The sequence below is a fragment of the Myxocyprinus asiaticus genome, chromosome 36, assembly GCF_019703515.2.
Source record: "Myxocyprinus asiaticus isolate MX2 ecotype Aquarium Trade chromosome 36, UBuf_Myxa_2, whole genome shotgun sequence".
Classification (NCBI taxonomy): Eukaryota; Metazoa; Chordata; class Actinopteri; order Cypriniformes; family Catostomidae; genus Myxocyprinus; species Myxocyprinus asiaticus.
Window position 1 is genome coordinate 26,370,339 of NC_059379.1, and position 19,005 is coordinate 26,389,343.

The following is a 19,005-nucleotide window of genomic DNA, read 5'->3' on the forward strand; positions in this document are numbered from 1 at the left end:
TTTCAATGTAGCTGCTGTCAGTAGTCCTGTGTTACTGCCTCCTGAGATTCGGACATACAGAAGTTCTACTTATATGCAGTGTAATCCAGTCTGTGACACGAGCACATGTGTTGATTCAAAGCTAAGCTTGTGTAGAGAGTCAGTCTGACCTCCACTGGCTGACTCAGAGGCTCTGACCACAGCACGAGCCCTGTGCCTCCCACATTACCCTCAGCACTAACAATAATGTTTATATCTAGAGCTTTGTTTGCAAAAAGCTGCCTCAGTATTTATTATGGAAGAGCTTTGAAAGAAAGTAATATCACCTGTATTGTAAACTTAAAGAATGTAGTGGGATTTTAAGAGCACAAACATTTAATCTTGAAAAGATGTTCAAAATAAACCCATTACAAGAGAAATTTCATTCCAGAAAGATTGTCAATGCAAACTTTGATGCTGGCTTAAGAAAGCCTTGCCTGAAAGTTTTAAGAAGTTTACAAAGACTTTTTGTTTGAAGGTTGTATTGGTCTTTAAATGCTTTAAGATATATACAGCATTAAGAAAATGGATGGATGGATGGATGGACAGACGGACAGATGGATAGATGGACGGACGGATGGACGGATGGATGGAATGATCAATGGAAATCAATGGCATGTGGTTTTTCAATAGTCAGCTACAGGAAAATCAGATCAGGGCTGCATTTTCCAAAAGCATTGTAAGCCTAAGTAGATCATAGAAACCATTGGTGCCAATAATAAGCTTGCGATGCTTTTGGGAAATGCAGCCCAGATCAGTTAGAAAAAATATAGCAACCCAAGTCAGAACAGCCTGAAGGTCTATGCTGTGCTTGATGAATGTAGATTGAAAGCTTTAGGAGGAACTACAGTACATTTACACATTTTTCTTTTACAAAAATCCTAACTCAAGTTTATGCAATAATATTATGTTGGCTTTGTCCAGCCAAATAATTATCAATAAAAGACAGAGAAGTAAACATAGATTTGATGAAGAAGTTATTCTTTTGAGCACTATGGAGACAAATGGAGACTGTTTGCTTTTAATATACCCCATTTTCTCATTGGTGTTAAAAGCAAACATATGCCCCCATGTGTTTATTCAGGTTTTCAATCTGGATCACCTATCACTGCAGAAATACTGAAAATGTAATGTAGCGAATCAGCTGGGCAGAGCGATGATAAGCAATATAATTTCCTACTGACAAGTTACATAAGTCATTTCATCCAACTCAAGCATGGAGATAACACTTGTATGTTTAGTTTGAACACAGAATGGCAGAACCTACCATTTTTGTCAAAGATGTTGTCCATTGAATAAGATCTCTCCTTCAGACATTTATTGAAGTTTTTATTTTTATTTTTTATTTTTTATTTTTTTTCTTGGAGGTCAAGTTGGACTAAGGCTTTTAGATCCCAGTTCTTCTCAAAGGAGCCTGACAGGGTCACCATATGGCTACTTTATCTCCATCAAATAAATGCAGTGCACTTTATGACATGTGACACTGTGGGAACTTGCCTTGGTCTTTCCTCATAAAGAGGAAGAATGTACTGCTTGACAGCATGTTTCAACCTAGGTCATTTAGAGGTGTTTGGTTCAATCCAAGGCATGGAAAGGCAAATATTTGTGCTGGGAGACTGACACTTCTGAAAGGCTTGTCAGAGGAAAAGCCAGAGGTAACCTGGATGCAGCTGTGGGTTACAAAACCATCTATATTGCACAAACAGGGATAAGACAATGCTGAGATCCATGATATCAAAGCAAGGCTCTGGAAAATTCACCTGCTTTCCAAGCAGTGTGTTTGTAAGGTGCACTGACCCAAGAGTTTGTTTGAATAACTTAAAAAATTACTCCTTACTACATACAAAATATTGATATTCAAAATATTGACGTCCATCGTGTGTTCATGAGTGCATTAGAGAAGCTCTAATGCGTGTGTAAACATGCACTGTTTTTAGCACTAAACAACGCAAGTTCTCATGTGAACATATAAGCCCCTGTGAAGTCACGATGTCAAGATTTTCACAGAAAAATTACTTACATTTCAGGTTGTTTCTCACCAAAACCTCTTATGTGCTTTGAAAAGACAGGCTGTATAGATCGTATAGAGCTGTATATTTTGGGTGCTTTTTAATCTTTAAAGTAAGACACTATCCACTGCCATTGTTTTGAAAAGACAAACCTTAGGGCCAGGGTTGGGAGGGTTACTTTTGAAATGTATTCCACTACAGATTACAGAATACATGCTGTAAAATGTAATTTGTAACATATTTCATTAGATTACTCAAGGTCAGTAACATATTCTAAATACTTTGGATTACTTCTTCAGCACTGGTAGATTTTTTCACTTGTTTTGACTATAAAAACTCTGCCAGTACAGTTAGAAAAAATACACATGTTAAAAATACATTCTCTGAAAAACCATTCTCTGAAAAATATCTTATGCAGTGTTGTTTTAAGGATTTTTAGATATTTTTACAGGAAAACAATACAAAATGTATTATCAAGTATAAAATTTTTGCCCTAATAACTATGGTCTTACTAAAAAAAAAGAAATTATGATCCAACATGAATTTTCTTGATAAAAAAAAATATATATACGATCGTGCCTGGTAACGTGCATGTAAAATAGCACTTTAGCTTAGCGTAAAGCTGACAACTTACACAAGGTTTATTTCTTCTGCTCCAAACTTACTTCAAACTTACTTCTCTGTCTGCTCGTATGAATGTAACACATCATAAGAAAGTGTTTCACCGCTGTTCAAATGCACTTTGAATCACATAATTTATATGTATAAATGTTTTCCATCTGAAAGGACTAAATATTAAATGAAACAAATGACAATAAAATGCAAAGTAATCTCTTCAGTAATCAAAATACTTTTTGAATGTAACTGTATTCTAATTTCCAGTGATTTAAATCGTAACTGTAGTGGAATACAGTTACTTAAATTTTGTATTTTAAATATGTATTCCCCTTACATGTATTCCGTTACTCCCCAAACCTGCTTAGGGCTAGGTATTGATACAGATTTCCCAATTTGATTTGATTCCATTTTACAAGCTCTAGATTTGATTCCAAATCATATGGGTGTATTTCAATTATAATGTCTATTTTGCTCACATATGAAAGAAATTATCTCTCAGCTAAAGCTGTTAAATATACAGGAGACCTTTTAACTAGGCACATTACAAAAATATAAATTTTGTAAATTAGATAATATCATTAGTTTTCCATAATTGTAGTCACATTTACACTTTTTAAAATTTTTCAAATCCATGTATTCCATCAATAAATATGATGACTTGAAATTACATATATTATATTTTATATATATTGTTATGTGTTCATTGTTTACATGCATAATTTGTACTATTTACAAATATTTACATTGATTTGTATAACACATTCTAAAACAGTGCTGTCTCTTTAAGAATAGCAGCAGTTCAGCGAGCAATTCATAGAAGTGTTTTGGTTGAGCACACATTATAGAGAGTGAAGTTGAATTTACCGCATTCTATACCGCATCTGTGCTATGAGTGATTCAAATTAAATGGGGATTCACTCCAAGGGGACGACTGGCCATCTGGAGCACCAGGAGTTCATAAAGGCGAAATGGACGGTCTCCTAGGGCACAATTTAACCATGAGAAACAATTTTATACACATGATCAACATGCTTATAATAAATTACTTTTATTTTTAAATACATTTTGTCTTATGGGTTCTTTCAATTAGACGCAACTTTTCTGCACAGTATGCCTGGACCTCATTATCTGACATACAAATTAAAATAATGGTGACAACCAAAAACAATACACTTAAGTATAAAGCTGGTGTCTCACTAGCCGATTTTACCAATGATTTTTATGTGTTCGCTTCATTAACATAATCACCGGCCAGGAAGAGGGAGTCAGAGCGCACATTAGCATTTCTCAGTGTTAATCACTTGACTTTTGGGACTCCCTTCTGAGTTAATGGCTTCAAAGACTGAAAAACCACATCCGTCTTGTTTGAAAAACTATTCTGTCAGTGAGGAAGGGTCTTGTGTTCTCGTCAAGTGACCAGTGAGCTTTTTCTTTTACTAAAGAACAGGCAAGACGTCAAGATGATGAATCAGATTCTGTCACAGAGCTTTTTTCCAGCTTTAAATGAGCCACAACAGTCTGTTTGTATTGGATGTATTTCTTAACTCACTAAAAGCTGCATATGGACATGCGTTCTACAACAAGCCTTCACTGAATAAATAAAAAATCACGCACTTTCACAAGGTAAAGTTACTCTCTCTTTTGTATAGTGGCAGAACAGATACAGGGAGAGAGAGCTCCATGACCATGAGAAAAGGTACTTTTCAATGCAGAAATAATGCAAAAGAAACAAATTATGGAAAAAAATAACCACAACATAAATTTTCCAGTTTTGGTCTGTTTTAAAATATAACCTTGTGAAAGTCAACTGAACCATCAAGAAAATTCAACATTGGAACTATTTTAGCCCCTGTTTTGGCACAAATCAAGCAAGCTACATGTCTACTCTATTGCAGTTGTTTGTGCTCATGTAGTACTCCTGTTGTTACAGTATTTTGGTATATACCTATTTACTAATGTTAACAGTTAGAATATTTTTGTAAAGTCTTACTAGTATTATTAGCATCCCGTTATTACCGTGCCTTCTTATCTGAAGTTTTGACTCACTTTTATCAGTAAGATACAAATTTTACTGACAGCCATGTCAGTGGATACAAGGATGCAGCTAAAAGACTTTTTTGCACTCACACATATATTTATACATATATTGCACACAATTTATTTATTTTTTTGCACTGCTGCATCTGGGACTAAAGAACCCAGGCACCACAGACACAGCTTTTTTGTTCTTGCAACAAAATATTTTGTTGTTGTTGCCATATTTTTATTTATTACAGCTCCATCCACTTTAGGGCCCAAAACCAGCCCCACAATGGCATCATTTGTGCCCGAAGTGATGTCCAGGATTTGATTTCTCATGTGAGGAGAGGGCACTTCCTTGGGCTGCAGGACAGGCAGTGTCATTTCAGAACTGTATGCCAAGTCTCTTCAATGATGACATAAGACGATGGGACAGAGCTGTCCTGCTGCTCACGTTTGTCCTTCTTCTCCGCACTTAAGGACAGAGTGACACTTAAGGCAGTTGCTAGGGTGTCCAGGGTGTTCACTTTGATCTTTCTCTCTTGCTGTCATGCCACCGGATGCTCTGCCTATCTTTTTACCTTTCTCTCAGGTTGATGCTCCACCTGACACTCTGCCTTTCTCTCCAACTTTCTCTCAGGCTGACGCTCCACCGGACACTCCGCCTTTCTTTCCACCTTCCTCTCAGGCTTACACTCCACTGGACACTTAATTTTTCTCTCCACCTTTCTCTCAGGCTTACACTCCACCGGACACTCTGCTTTTCTCTCCACCTATCTCTCAGGCAGACGCTTCACCGGACACTCCACCTTTCTCTCAACCTTCCTCTACGGCTGATACTCCACCAGACACTCCGCTTTATTTCTCCACCTTTCTCTCAGGTTGCCGATCCACCAGACACTCCGCCTTTCTCTCCACCTTTCTCTCAGGCTGACGCTCCAACGGACACTCCACCTTTCTTTCCGCCTGGCGCTCCACTGGACGCTCTGCCTTTCTCTCCACCTTCCTCTCAGGCAGACGCTCCACCGGACACTTCACCTTTCTCTGCCACTGATGTGCCACTGGACGCTCTGCCTTTCTATCCACCTTTCTCTCAGGCTGATTCTCCAATGAAAACCCTGCCTTTCTCTCCACCATTCTCTCCATCTGACCCTCCACCTTTATCTCTGCTTTTCTCTCCTTTTGCTTAGCCTGACACATCTTTATTTTTCCCTTTCTACTTCTCTGCAAAGTGGAATCATGCTGGTCCCACGTTATTTTCATCGGCTGGCCCAGGAGATCCTCACCAATCAGTACGTTAAGAGCTTTCTCTGGATCACCAAAGTATGCAAAGATGGCAAAACCATACCCCTGACAGAGGTTGGTTGACCTGTCTCTACACACCCGTAGATAACTGATGGGACCAAATGGTATGAATGTTGAAAAGAGCAGCTTTTTGTCCACCTCCCGCTGAACGTAATTCACAAGCAGTGCTCCACTTTGATCTCCATTTTCAGAGACACGTTTGTAGGACAAGGCAATTTTAGCTGTCCATACAAACAGAATGTTCTCCAAAAGTGCTATATTTTACTGACAATTGCTGTGTCCTTCACAGTAAACTGTCAGCTAGGCACAATCAGATCAATTGGTGCAAACTGAAATATTCAGCTCCTTTTGTAGGCTACAAACATTCTAAATCTTGTTTACATTCTATTCTTTTGAAAACTCAGTAAGCAATCATGATGTCACAAAGAGTTCCATTCTTATGTGTTCAATAAGAGCTGTTGAGCTGTTCAACTGTTATTTAAGAAAAACAACTGTAAATTCTAATAAATTATGTGGACGATTTGCACAAAAAGTCATATTGCAGTTATTTTGAAAAATATTGTGATTTGAACTACGATATGAGAAACAAACAAAAAAAGTGATTGCTTTTGACCAAAACTTAGTACAGTTTTGCCCATGTTATACTGCTAATAAAAAGAATTAGGCTACTGAGGGTTAAAACTTGAGTCCTCTTAAAAAAAAAAAAAATATCTTCAGCCACAAACAAACAAACAAATAAATAAATAAAAAAATGAAACAAAGAGAAAAAAATGTTGTTGTCTTCATTCATAGTGTACATTTTTTGTCCACTTTGTGAGCCCAGTATTCATAATTTTTTGGAACCCAGTCAACTTGAAAATTATATTTATTATTATTATTATGTTTATTATTATGTTATGCAATAGAAATGTATTTCTGTAATAAAATCCTAACTTGCACGGGGCATTGATATGCAGAGGCCTGTAGCACGGAGCTGGTTTTAATGGCTACCCAGTAGGGCTGCATGATTTGGACAAAAAGTCATGTTGCAATATTTTAGTAAAATATTGCGATTGTGATTTGAACTGCGATATGATAAATAAAAAAACTAATAAGTGATTCCTTTTGACCAAAATTTGGTAATCTTTTGCCCATGTTCTACTGCCAATAAAAAGACTTTACACTTAAGGTTTACACTTGAGTCCTCTTAAAAATAAACAATTACTTTTATTACTATATTGAATATTTATTTTACAAATTAATATATTTCCGTAATGCACGGGGCATTGCTATGCAGTCCAGTCAAACCAACGAGTTCTTAACCATCAAGCTTTTATTTTGGTAGACAATTGCAGGAAGAGTTTCTGTGTGTAGCTGAATTCACAACAGCCGTATAATGTGCTCCTCATTTAACATGTTCTCCTGTCACTGAATAATAGTTCACCTTAAAATGAAAAGTTTGTCACTATTTTCTCACCCTCATATTGTTCCAAACAGAAGAAGAGAAGATGTTAGGAATAATGTTAGGGACTGACAGTGTCAATCCCCTTTTACTTTTATAGTATTTCTTCTCTTGTGTTCCATTGAAGAAAGAAAGCCATTTGGTTTTGGAACGAGTAAATAATTACATAATTTGTATTTTGGGATGAACTATCATTTTAAATGTGGTGGGAGAGATACCAGTGGTAAGAGATTTGTTTATGACGTGCATGAGAGCAAAGTGTTTTTAGCAAGTCAGTTCACTCAGCGACCATCTTTGAAACACTCCCGAGCAGCTATTTTCTATGTAAACAAGTGGCATACAAGTGCAGATCCTTTCTACTTGAATGGGGAAAGACAGAAATCTCCAAAATGCTTGGTCAAAATTATGATCAAAGAACATATTTAAATTCAGCAGTAAAATCTGACAACACTGGTATCATAAATTGTGCTTCTTTGGCTTGAGTAGCTAATGCACATGCGTGTTTTTTTAGTTGATTGACAGACGATATTTTTTATCTAAAAGGTGATTGGCTCTTTTACCTGTAAGGTGGGACTTTCTACATCTGTTGACCATTGGTCGTTCCAAATCAATTTCTCCCATTCATTTTTATAGAAGTGAACTGTCTCTGCTAAACTGCCTCTGATGAGAGCAGGAAAGAGCAAAGAAAGCAAAAGGAAAAGAAAAGATACACAATTATGCCCTTAGCAGATACTTTCTTACCAATGTGGTGCATAAATTATGTTCATGTACCTCTCAAATACTAGGACAGACAGCTGAGAAAACACATACTAAGCAGGACATCAGTCTCCAAGCAGAGGCATCTAACAGCTGCAGATATAATAAGACTATTATAAAACAAAATTCAGTTACTATCTTATTGAATACCAAGGCGTGATACTATAGCATAATACACCAAGATGGGTCCCTACAGAAGAAAAGAACAGATTAAACAAAACAAAAGTTACTCAGATGAAAAGCACAGGTTTAAGGGCCAACATAAACCAGAGGAATCTAATAGCTCAGTCTTTCACTGTGTAATGTCTTCATAACATTCTCACAAAATGTGGACATCCAGATCTCACAAATGCAGTTTGACGTCCCTGCAAACCCTTGAAGAAGTTATACATAATGGGAATACATAACTCTTAGCTCACGAGACCGAAGTGACACTGACCTATACGCCAAATACATTTCTCAACATATACAGTTCAGACTAAACACGTATAAGTGTTACATGTAGTTCAGAGATCTGATTAAAACATAAACAACCCTTTATTTCCAATCATAAATCAAACTATGAAAACAGATCCCAGTTTACCTGACAGAAACCAATCAGATTTGTTCTTCTAGACCCAAACGGAGAGCTTGCTCTAGTTGCTCAATGTTATTTTCGATACCTGTTTTTGATACCAGATTGCTTTCTTTGAAAGCCTTGGTCATGGATTTGTATAAGTCAAAGTGCAAGTCTGCTTGGACTTATTGAGTTTTACTGTAGGTGTGGTTTTAAGAGTAGCTTTCAAAGCCTAAGTACAGCTAATAACGGAGAGTTAGCACAAACCTGAGCTGATGCAGGGCTATGCCTGCTCTTGGGCTGAAATAATTCATGCATATTTCTTTCTCCCCCAATGTACTGGATCCAAGACAAAGCAAAGGCAAAGTCCATTGCCGAAAGCAAAACAGCTACAAAGACAAAAAATAATAACCCTGTGTTTAACTTTGAGAAATCCGGATTCAATATGGACATCCCAACCTTTGTGATTGCACTCTTGTTGTGTTTTAGATTCCTCAAGAATTGTCTCCTGCCAGCTCAAAGCAAATTTCACTCCCTCACACCAAATAAATGTTCCCCACATCTTTTCTTACTTGTGAGGCTTTGGCCTGAGGCCTTCCCTTGTCACTTTTGATTTGGGATTTGCCTTCTCCCAAGCAGCGTCAAATGAAATGCCAGTGCGGGTTGAGGAGGTGTGTTTAACCTCACTCTCCGTGTGGCCTTTACTGACAACTCCTCACTTTATTCAGCCCTCATTTTTCCCACCATCCAAAGAACAACAGCATTTAGAAAGGTAAAGTAAAACAAAATGCACGAGAAAGCTTTGGCATTCCTGATAACTTTTTATTTAGGCTGATAAAACCAATGAATCATGCACAGCCGAGTTCGATTGAATTCCACTGAATTATCAATGATTGCGAGGAATATTAATATGCGAATGCAGGAACGTTTCTGAAGCCATGTTACTGACAAGGTTCTCAACAGAACTTTTCGTAAAATAATTTGTAACCCCAGAGACTGTTGAAAGGCCATAACACATTTTTGCATAGGTTTTCCAGCACATTCCAGAAAGGGGACATATTTTCGACTTTTTCACTCAGCAGATAAATGGTCTTAGAACACCATTTGAGAGTGTTTACCTGTGGATGTGGCCATCTTTCTGAGTCGGTGGCAGCAGGGACAGTAAGCAGAGGTGAGTCATTAAAGACTGGAAAGGTAACTGAGAACGATGGGCCTCAGACAGATAACATCCAGCTGCTGTTACTGCTCCTGCCTCTGCTCGTCTTCCTCAGTCTGTCCTCAGCTTCTTTCTCTCACTCTGTACTCTACTGTTGTCCTATACCTCTATATCCCCATTTATACCTCTTATTAAGATGCATTTTGGGTGATCTCTTTAAAATGGGATGACACTAAAAACAGGCATAAACGGGGTCCAAAACATTTTGAGATTTGTTCACTACAACCCCATTCAGAGGACTCATAGTGTAAACACTCCAGTCTGATCTCACGATGTAATTGGAAACAGTAGGTTGACTTTTCTAAAATTGGTCTGTGCTTACCGAAATGCAAAAGACAGTGGCCAAAGCAGTAAGTGTTGTTGGGCATATGGGCATGTGTGCGGTCCATTTTCCAGGTGTAATGTCCATGGAGGGGTGCAAAAAGTGAGTTGTGAAGAGAGATGTCTTGAGCTGTAGGCTTTAATACAGTGAAGAGGATTGCATATTTCATAAACTGTACCCCCCAGCTCAAACCCCAAACCTAAATCTAACCATCTGTGGAGTAAAAATTTAATGCTAGAGAGAAAAGTGCATCCTCCGAAATCCAAACCATGCTTGTCACTGATTATGCAATCATGATTACTTCAACACGGGATCAGAACCCAGGTCTCCCACACCGTTTATGCAAAGCGCTTCCGGTCGCACCATATGGGAAAGTAATTATGCTGGAGCCGATTAAAAAATGTCTAATAGGCAGGGGTTAAATTGGGCCGGTACGGTCCGGCACATTTGACGACGACATCAACCGATTTTAGGATTCCCCCAACTCTGAAATCCCATTTTAAAGGTGCATTATGTAAAATTCAGAAACCCTTGTTATTAATGACACCTGTGGCCGTTAAGTGAACTGCAGCCAGCTACCTGTTGCTCATGCTCACGCTCGTGCACACACTCCATAGGGACGCGAGCATCAGCCAAAACAATGACGTAATGTACAAAGAGACAACGTGATTCACCGGCATCATACTGACAGATGAGGTAGCATAATTAAAATTACACAGTTAAGATTGTTTTACTACAAACTTTGAGACTGTATATTATATTTGACTCTCCAGTGCTGGAACAGGGCTGGTAAACAAAGTGTGGATATAGGTCTGACTATGCGAGACTGTAGGTTGAAGTACACTGACTGCATTTATACGATAGCCTATGTTGGCGTTAGCTAGCTAGCCAGCTTTATCAATAGCTGTTAGCTAAATCTGGTGGATGATGACAGTAGCTATTTATAAAATAGACTGTACATTATAAATATGTTGACACAATTCAGTATTGATGTGAATCCGTCACAACTGTCATTTTTTTTTAAACAATTGTTTTATAATAGTAGAATGTATATATTTTCTGTATAACCAAGTCACGTTACACTGATGAATGGGTCTTTTTGCATTATCTTGAACATTGTCTAACATTCATTTCATGTGTTATTGTAGTTTATCTTGCTGAATAATTACAGATTAACATTGTTTATGACAGTTACTGTGCAGGCAAGATCAAGTTAGCTAAAATTACACAGATCAATCCTTATGGCACTATATTTCACATGCTTTGCAGTTATGTAAGCTTACCTGTCCAATTAGAAGAACACCAATTCAGGGTCGGTTTTGATCCCCAAAACTGAATGAAGGTCCCTCCAGGAATCAAATGCCCTGCTGATGTTCACTCTAATTTTCGCTCGACTTCGATCACATTTCCGCTTAGCCAGATGGGATTCAGTAGATAAATGTTTTTTTTTTTTTTTTTTGGCTTACTCTGAGTTTGTGTAGAATTCGGTGTTGTGCTGGGAGCCGGACATTTGCTGGATTCCATCTCTAAGATAACGTTACCTAGTGTTGCAGTTTGTTGTCGCTGTTGAATAGTGGAAGAGAAGCTACTGTCTGAGGCAAGGCTCTCGGGAGCACGCATAAACGTCACATACTTTGGATTTTCCCGGCAAAAGTGACCTGCTCCCTTCACATGAAAATCAGTCTCCAACCTAGGAAGTCCGGGAAGGGGTCATTGTTTAAGTTGCATTATAAGCCGTTTACATATTGGCAAAAAAAGCGAATATTACATGAAAATTGTTACATATTGCACCTTTAACCCCTACTGATAGTTAGTAGATGCAACTTGTCTGTGAATCAGCATAATGTGGCCAATCCTAGGGTACTGGCTCTCTCAGAAACAACATGCCGACTTACTGTGTGATCATGTTGAACGCTCATCTTTTTGAATGTGTTCAAAGAACAGCAAAGCACCACCTATTTACCTGCACTGTTTTAAACTTTCTCAGTTATGTGTGGCTTTTAAAGGAAATAAACATCCAATCAGAAAATTTGAAAGTGTATATACATGCACAAATTCTTCAGTGCCATGGGGGCTTGTCAGAGGAGGCAAAATAGGCTGAGCCTTCTCAGAAATGTGTTCTAAAAGAACTTAACAACAAAAGTGATCAAATTATCACTTGTTTCAACCATTTTACCTACTAACGTGTATAACTTAGATGCCTTTAATTAAAATAATATATTATTTTTTTATTTTTGTTTCATGCAGGGTTAATCACTGTATGAGTCAGTATGAATACCAGAGTAGGCTGACGGCATAAAACCTCCTACTATTAGGAACAGTCCAATCACAATTTATATTCAAATGATGCAACATCATCTTCTTCCATTCAAAATTTTTCCAAAAAAGAAATTTTTTACAAAATGAGAAAAAAACACTGATATGTATATATAGAACTGGATCGCTGACGAAATGTTAAACTGCCAGCAGGAGGTGAAGCCACCGTGTTCGAGCGGCCATCTTGGTATGCCAAAACTGCCAAAAAGTATCAATGACTGACAGAAGAAAACACCCCCATTTCACCATCTCCGACCTGCGGATACGACAGTTGCATTTCACCCTCTAGTTACAATCATGTTTAATGTTTAATTGGCTCATCATGGATAATATTCGTTACGAGGGAGAAGATATACGTGGATCGTGATGTCAGAGCATCCATCTGCCCCGGAGTTCAGTCATCAATGCAGCACAACGATCACCAAAGGAAGCGGCAAAACTGTCAAATGTAAGTATGAAAATCTGTAATATTTGCTTTTTTGGGGGTGACAACATGTCCGTTTGCCTCGGAGGGTCCTTAAAAAAGTAAAACCGGAATTTTGTTATTTGCCTACAATGCCCGGGATTTGCTTGTTTTCATACTGAAGTGCTCTCTGTAGTCATACATGGATACATGTAATAAATTACGTGTTTGTTTGCCATTTAAACCTAGTGTATCAGATTAATTTGAACCAGCTATTTAGACCTTTTTTATTTAATTTACTAATTTATTTACCTATATGACATTGAGCTTGAAAATTGACTCTTTTTTTTTTCTTTTTTTTTCTTATGAATATTTTCTCAAATACTGAACCAATCCTCATAAATTATATATCGTTTGAAAACTTAAAGTCTCAAGAATCAAACTGTGCTGTCCATTTAAAAAAAAAAAAAAACTGATGAAATTACAAGTATAAACATTAGATGGCTGCAGAGAGCTACTTATTCGTCCCTGGTTGAAGAGAAGATGATTTCTAGATTTTGTCAAAAGTTCTGTATTTATATATATATTTAAACATTATCAAAGACTACTTTTGTCAGAGTTTAGCATTTGATTTGTTTGAGGTTACTTTTGTCAGTTTTTTTCATATCAGAAATGAGCAGAATAACAAGTAATAACCTAATTTATCCCTGGTTGTAACAAGATGAATGTGTGTGTGTGTGTGTGTGTGTGTGTGTGTTCAGCATTGTAGATGTGTTATGGTCTCACCAATTCATTTTGGTGTGTGTATGTTCTGCATTGTGGCTGATTTATTGTTTTTTTTTTTTTTTTTTTATGGGGGGGTTGTGACAAATTAAAAAAAGTCTGGCCAGTTCAGTTTTGTGCATGTGTGTATGTTTGTGTGTGTGTTTGTGTTTTGCACTCTTGATGTTTGGTAGTCTCACCCCTTCATGTCTGTGTGTGTTTTCTTTCTGCATTGTGGCTGTTTTTTAGATTTTATATAATAAATAATGAAAATTACTGGCTGTCACTTTTGACTGGGAACAGTACAGGTATAACTTTTTTTTTTTTCTTCCACTTAGACTGATCGAATCAACAATTTTTTGTGTGTGTGTTCAGATATCAAATGGACGAAAAGTCACCAAGTCTTGTACCCATCAGATAAAGGAAACCAGTTTTATTGGAGAAACTAAATTGATTTTGGTCAAAAATGACCGAACAGTGCATGAGGGTTAAGTCAATAGGGACATTGGAATGTTTGGGCATAACAATATAGCGGCGCAGTGGCTTCACTGATATGACGTCATGAGCAATCCTGTTCTATTCACCTTATTCAGCCCCGCCCCTTATCCACACTCTGCTTTTCCGAATTTTGTCATCTAACTTGTTTGTATTGAAGCTACTGAGAAGAGTCGATCAAAATGTATTACGTGTGGGAGCACAGAAAGTATTTTTTACCAAGACTTGATGGTGTGAGTCTACAGCACCCCTTTATTACATGAAAATGCTCGTGAGATGTTTTTTTCTGTCACTCTAAATGTTTGTTTTTCTGAGACCCGCAGAGATAAATTGGACCTGGCAGATCACATTCGGACAGCTATGACACACTGCACTTTTTAATGATACAAGCGTTTAATTGTTATATGTGTAATTCTGCTTAATTTTTAGGTTTCAACTTGTTAATAATTTGTGTTAAAATGTGTAGTTGACATGAAATTTCCAACAGTGACAGCTTGTATTATTACACATGATCATACAATTAAAGAAAAATACATTTGTACTTTTTAAAATTAATTTCTCACCTTATATTTTTTAGAGGATTAAATAAAAAATAAAACATATACTTACACATGTATGTGTGTGTGTGTGAATGAATATAGTGGCACCCCTTCCCCCATCCTGGTTTAACACTCAAACAATCTGCTCACCTTAACTATAACACGAATGGTTGAATGACACATAAAGATGGCCAGAGGTGTCATACAGAGATATTTTTAATGACTTTGTATTGTCTCTAGGAGTCTCATGAGCACAGAAGAATATCAGTGCGTCCACAGCGTGAAGGTAGGACCTTGTGCATTTATGTTATTTTAAAATCTCCCCGCTCTGCTTCCAGTTGTTATGACCTCCCCTGAACACTTTAAAATACTCATGATAGCTTTTGGCAACTCTATAACCTGTAAATCCACTTCGCTAGCTAATTCCACTTTGACATCAACACCATAGAAATCTATATAGAACCGCTAGAACGGAAGTTCAGAGACAAAATTTTCAAGATGGATATGTACTAGTTTCTCTGGCACATAAGGTGAATATTATATATCAGTGGGAAAAACTGTGTACGGTCAAAAAAAAAAACGCATTTGTGAATGGAACTACATTCTTACGTGATGGATCAGAATCTGCTGTTGCTGGTTCAAACCAAATGATGCATCCAAGCCTCTCAAAAACATCACTTTAGAACTAGTATCACAGCTTGGGCTGTTTCTAACAAGTTATTGAAGAAACAAGGATGCGTGTGTGGGTTTGGGTGGTTTACGAGGACTTTTTTTAGGTTACAAACTGGTAATTACAAGGGTATTATGCTATAAATGTGGTTTATGAGGACATTTCTAGTGTTCCCATAATTCAAATCGCTTAAAAAAACATACTAAACTTGAAAATGTAAAAATACAGAAAGTTTTTTGTGAGGATTAGGTTTAGGGGTAGGGTTAGGGGATATAATCTATAGTTCGTACAGTATAAAAATCTTTATGTCTATGGAGAGTCCTCATAAGGATAGCCGCACCAATATGTGTGTGTGTGTTTGTTAGTGTGTTAGTCAGCTTTCTGAAGATAATGTCATTTTTGTCAAATGCATCCTATTTTCTCTGTGGAAAAATAGCCGTCCAAGCGGGGGTATTCCTCCCTATTTTGCAGTAAATATTTTGCAGCAAGAGTCATTCACTATAGAAACTGTAATGTCCTCTGCCATTTTGAACAGTATTTTCTCTCTAATGTGGAAACTCCAGTAAGAGGTAAGCACCTTGAGTTTGAGTAATTAATCATTGTTGTGTTGCTCAGCTGTGATGAGCCTTAATGCTGAAGTTGCTGAAGTTTAAATGCTGAAGTTTAAATCTATTTCCCAGCTTTAGTAGTGTTGTAGTAATCTGAGAAATCACGGAGTGCCGATGAATGAAAATACTACTGACTGACTGTGAAGCACATTAACTCAGCTGACTCATTTACACACAAAAATTGTCTTTTGCTGCCACCTGCTGCCTAAAATATGCCATGTCACAAAAATAAATGTAAAGAGACACATTAAGCTTTACACTGCTACACTTTTTTACACTTTCTTACATCTACACTGCTCTTACACTTTAGTTTAGAACGTCTCGAGCACAAGCGGAGTGACACACAGTGTAGCGTCTGAGTGCTGATGTTCTGAGACATCATACTCATGGAACAACAGATTCTCGTCTCTCGTTCAATCAGATTCTAGGAACTAACTGATGTATGTGTGTGTGTGTGTGTATATATATATATATATATATATATATATATATATATATATATATATATATATATATATACATACACACACACTACCAGTCAAAAGTTTTGAAACACACTCATTCTTTATATATTTTTTTTTTTTCTTCACATTTAGAATAATAGTAAAGTCATCAAAACTATGGAATAACATAAATGGAACTATGGGAATTATGTTGTGACTAAAAATCCCAAATAAATAAAAACTGTGTTATATTTTAGCATCTTCAAAGTAGTCACCCTTTGCCTAAAATTTGCAGACATGTACTCTTGACATTTTCTCAACCATCTTCTTGAGGTATCACCCTGGGATGCTTTTTAAACAGTATTGAAGGAGTTCCCATCTATGTTGGGCACTTATTGGCTGCTTTTCTTTATTATTTTGTCCAATTTCAAAAACTTTTTTTTTTTAATTACATTTTAGTTTTATAATGAAATAAATTAATATGGTGGCACAATGATATTTTTTTCTACAAAACTAATTTCAAACATTTAAGCATACGCCTTCAGATCAAAAGATTTTTAAGATCATGAGAAACATTTCAGTCAAGTGTTTCAAAAGTTTTGACCGGTAGTGTATATATACACTGGCAGCCAAAAGTTTGGAATAATGTACAGATTTAGCTGTTTCTGAAGGAAATTGGTACTTTAATTCACCAAAGTGGCATTCAACTGATCACAAAGTGTAGTCAGGACATTACTGATGTAAAAAACAGCACCATCACTATTTGAACAAAGTCATTTTTGATCAAATCTAGACAGGCCCCATTTCCAGCAGCCATCACTCCAACACCTTATCCTTGAGTAATCATGCTAAATTGCTAATTTGGTACTAGAAAATCACTTGCCATTATATCAAACACAGTTGAAAGCTATTTGGTTCATTACATTGTCTTTGTGTTTGTTTTTTAAATGCCACAATATGCAATAGACTGGCATGTCTTAAGGTCAATATTAGGTCAAAAATGGTAAAAAAAAAAGAAAAAAAAAGAAAGAAACAGTTTTCTCTAGAAACTCATCAGTCAATCATTGTTTTGAGGAATGAAGGCTGTACAATGCTTGAAATTGCCAAAAAAAAAAAAAAAAAAAAAATGAAGATTTCATACAAAGGTGTACAGTCTTCAAAGCCAAAGGACAACTGGCTCGAACAAAGACAGAAAGAGATGTGGAAGGCCAGATGTACAACTAAACCAGAAGATAAGAACATCAGAGTCTCTAGTTTGAGAAATAGATACCTCACATGTCTTCAGCTGACAGCTTCATTGAATTCTACCCGCTCAACACCAGTTTCATGTACAACAGTAAAGAGAAGACTCAGGGGTGCAGGCCTTATGAGAAGAATTGCAAAGAAAAAGCCACATTTGAAACAGAAAAACAAAAAGAAAAGGTTAGAGTGGGCAAAGAAACACAGACATTGGACAACAGATAATTGGAAAAGAGTGTTATGGATCTTAACCCCATTGAGCTTTTGTGGGATCAGCTAGACTGTAAGGTGCGTGAGAAGTGCCCAACAAGACAGCCACATCTATGGCAAGTGCTACAGGAAGCGTGGGGTGAAATGTCATCTGAGTATCTGGACAAACTGACAGCTAGAATGCCAAGGATCTGCAAAGCTGTCATTACTGCACATGGAGGATTTTTTGATGAGAATACTTTGAAATTGTTTTCAAATTGTAAAAGTAATTTTTCACGGTATTAATGCCTGACTATACATTGTGATCAGTTTAATGCCACTTTGGTGAATAAAAGTACCAATTTCTTTCCATAAGAGCAAAATCTGTACATTATTCCAAACTTTTGGCCACCAGTGTGTTTTTTTTGTTTGTTTGTTTTGTTTTTGTTTTGTTTTTTTTGTTTTTTTCCTTTTTCTCCCAATTTGGAATGCCCAATTCCCAATGTGCTTTTAAGTCCTCGTGGTTGCATAGTGATTCGCCTCAGTCCGGGTGGCGGAGGATGAATCCCAGTTGCCTCCGCATCTGAGATCGTCAACCCGCGCATCTTATCACGTGGCTTGTTGAGCGCGTTGCCACGGAGATATAGCGCGTGTGGAGGCTTCACGCCATCCACTGCGGCAACCACGCTCAACTCACCACGCGCCCAACCGAGAACGAACCGCATTATAGCGATCACGAGGAGGTTACCCCATGTGACTCTACCCTCCCTAGCAACCGGGCCAATTTGGTTGCTTAGGAGACCTGGCTGGAGTCACTCAGCACGCCCTGGGATTCGAACTAGTGAACTCCAGGGGTGGTAGCCAGCGTCTTTACCACTGAGCTTCCCAGGCCCCCCACCAGTGTGTTTTTTTTTGTTTTGTTTTTTTTTTGAATAACATACATTTAACTATGGGAATTATGTTGTGACTAAACAAAATCCCAAATAAATAAAAACTGTGTTATATTTTAGCATCTTCAAAGTAGTCACCCTTTGTCTAGAATTTGCAGACATGTACTCTTGACATTTTCTCAACCATCTTC

At 37.3% G+C, this 19,005-nt stretch overlaps 1 protein-coding gene across 8 annotated transcripts in view; it reads left to right on the forward strand.

Annotated features, from left to right (window-relative positions):
- The window catches only part of LOC127427498 (myocardin-like), a 212,819-nt gene that overhangs the window by 138,016 nt on the left and 55,798 nt on the right, over positions 1-19,005 (forward strand). For 2 of the 8 annotated variants that reach the window (XM_051675151.1, XM_051675156.1), the window contains exon 2: positions 15,016-15,061. The exons of the other annotated variants lie outside the window; for them this stretch is intronic. In XM_051675151.1, coding sequence (XP_051531111.1) covers positions 15,016-15,061 — 46 coding nt within the window. The remainder of the gene's footprint in view (positions 1-15,015; positions 15,062-19,005) is intronic. 8 annotated transcript variants of the gene reach the window in all.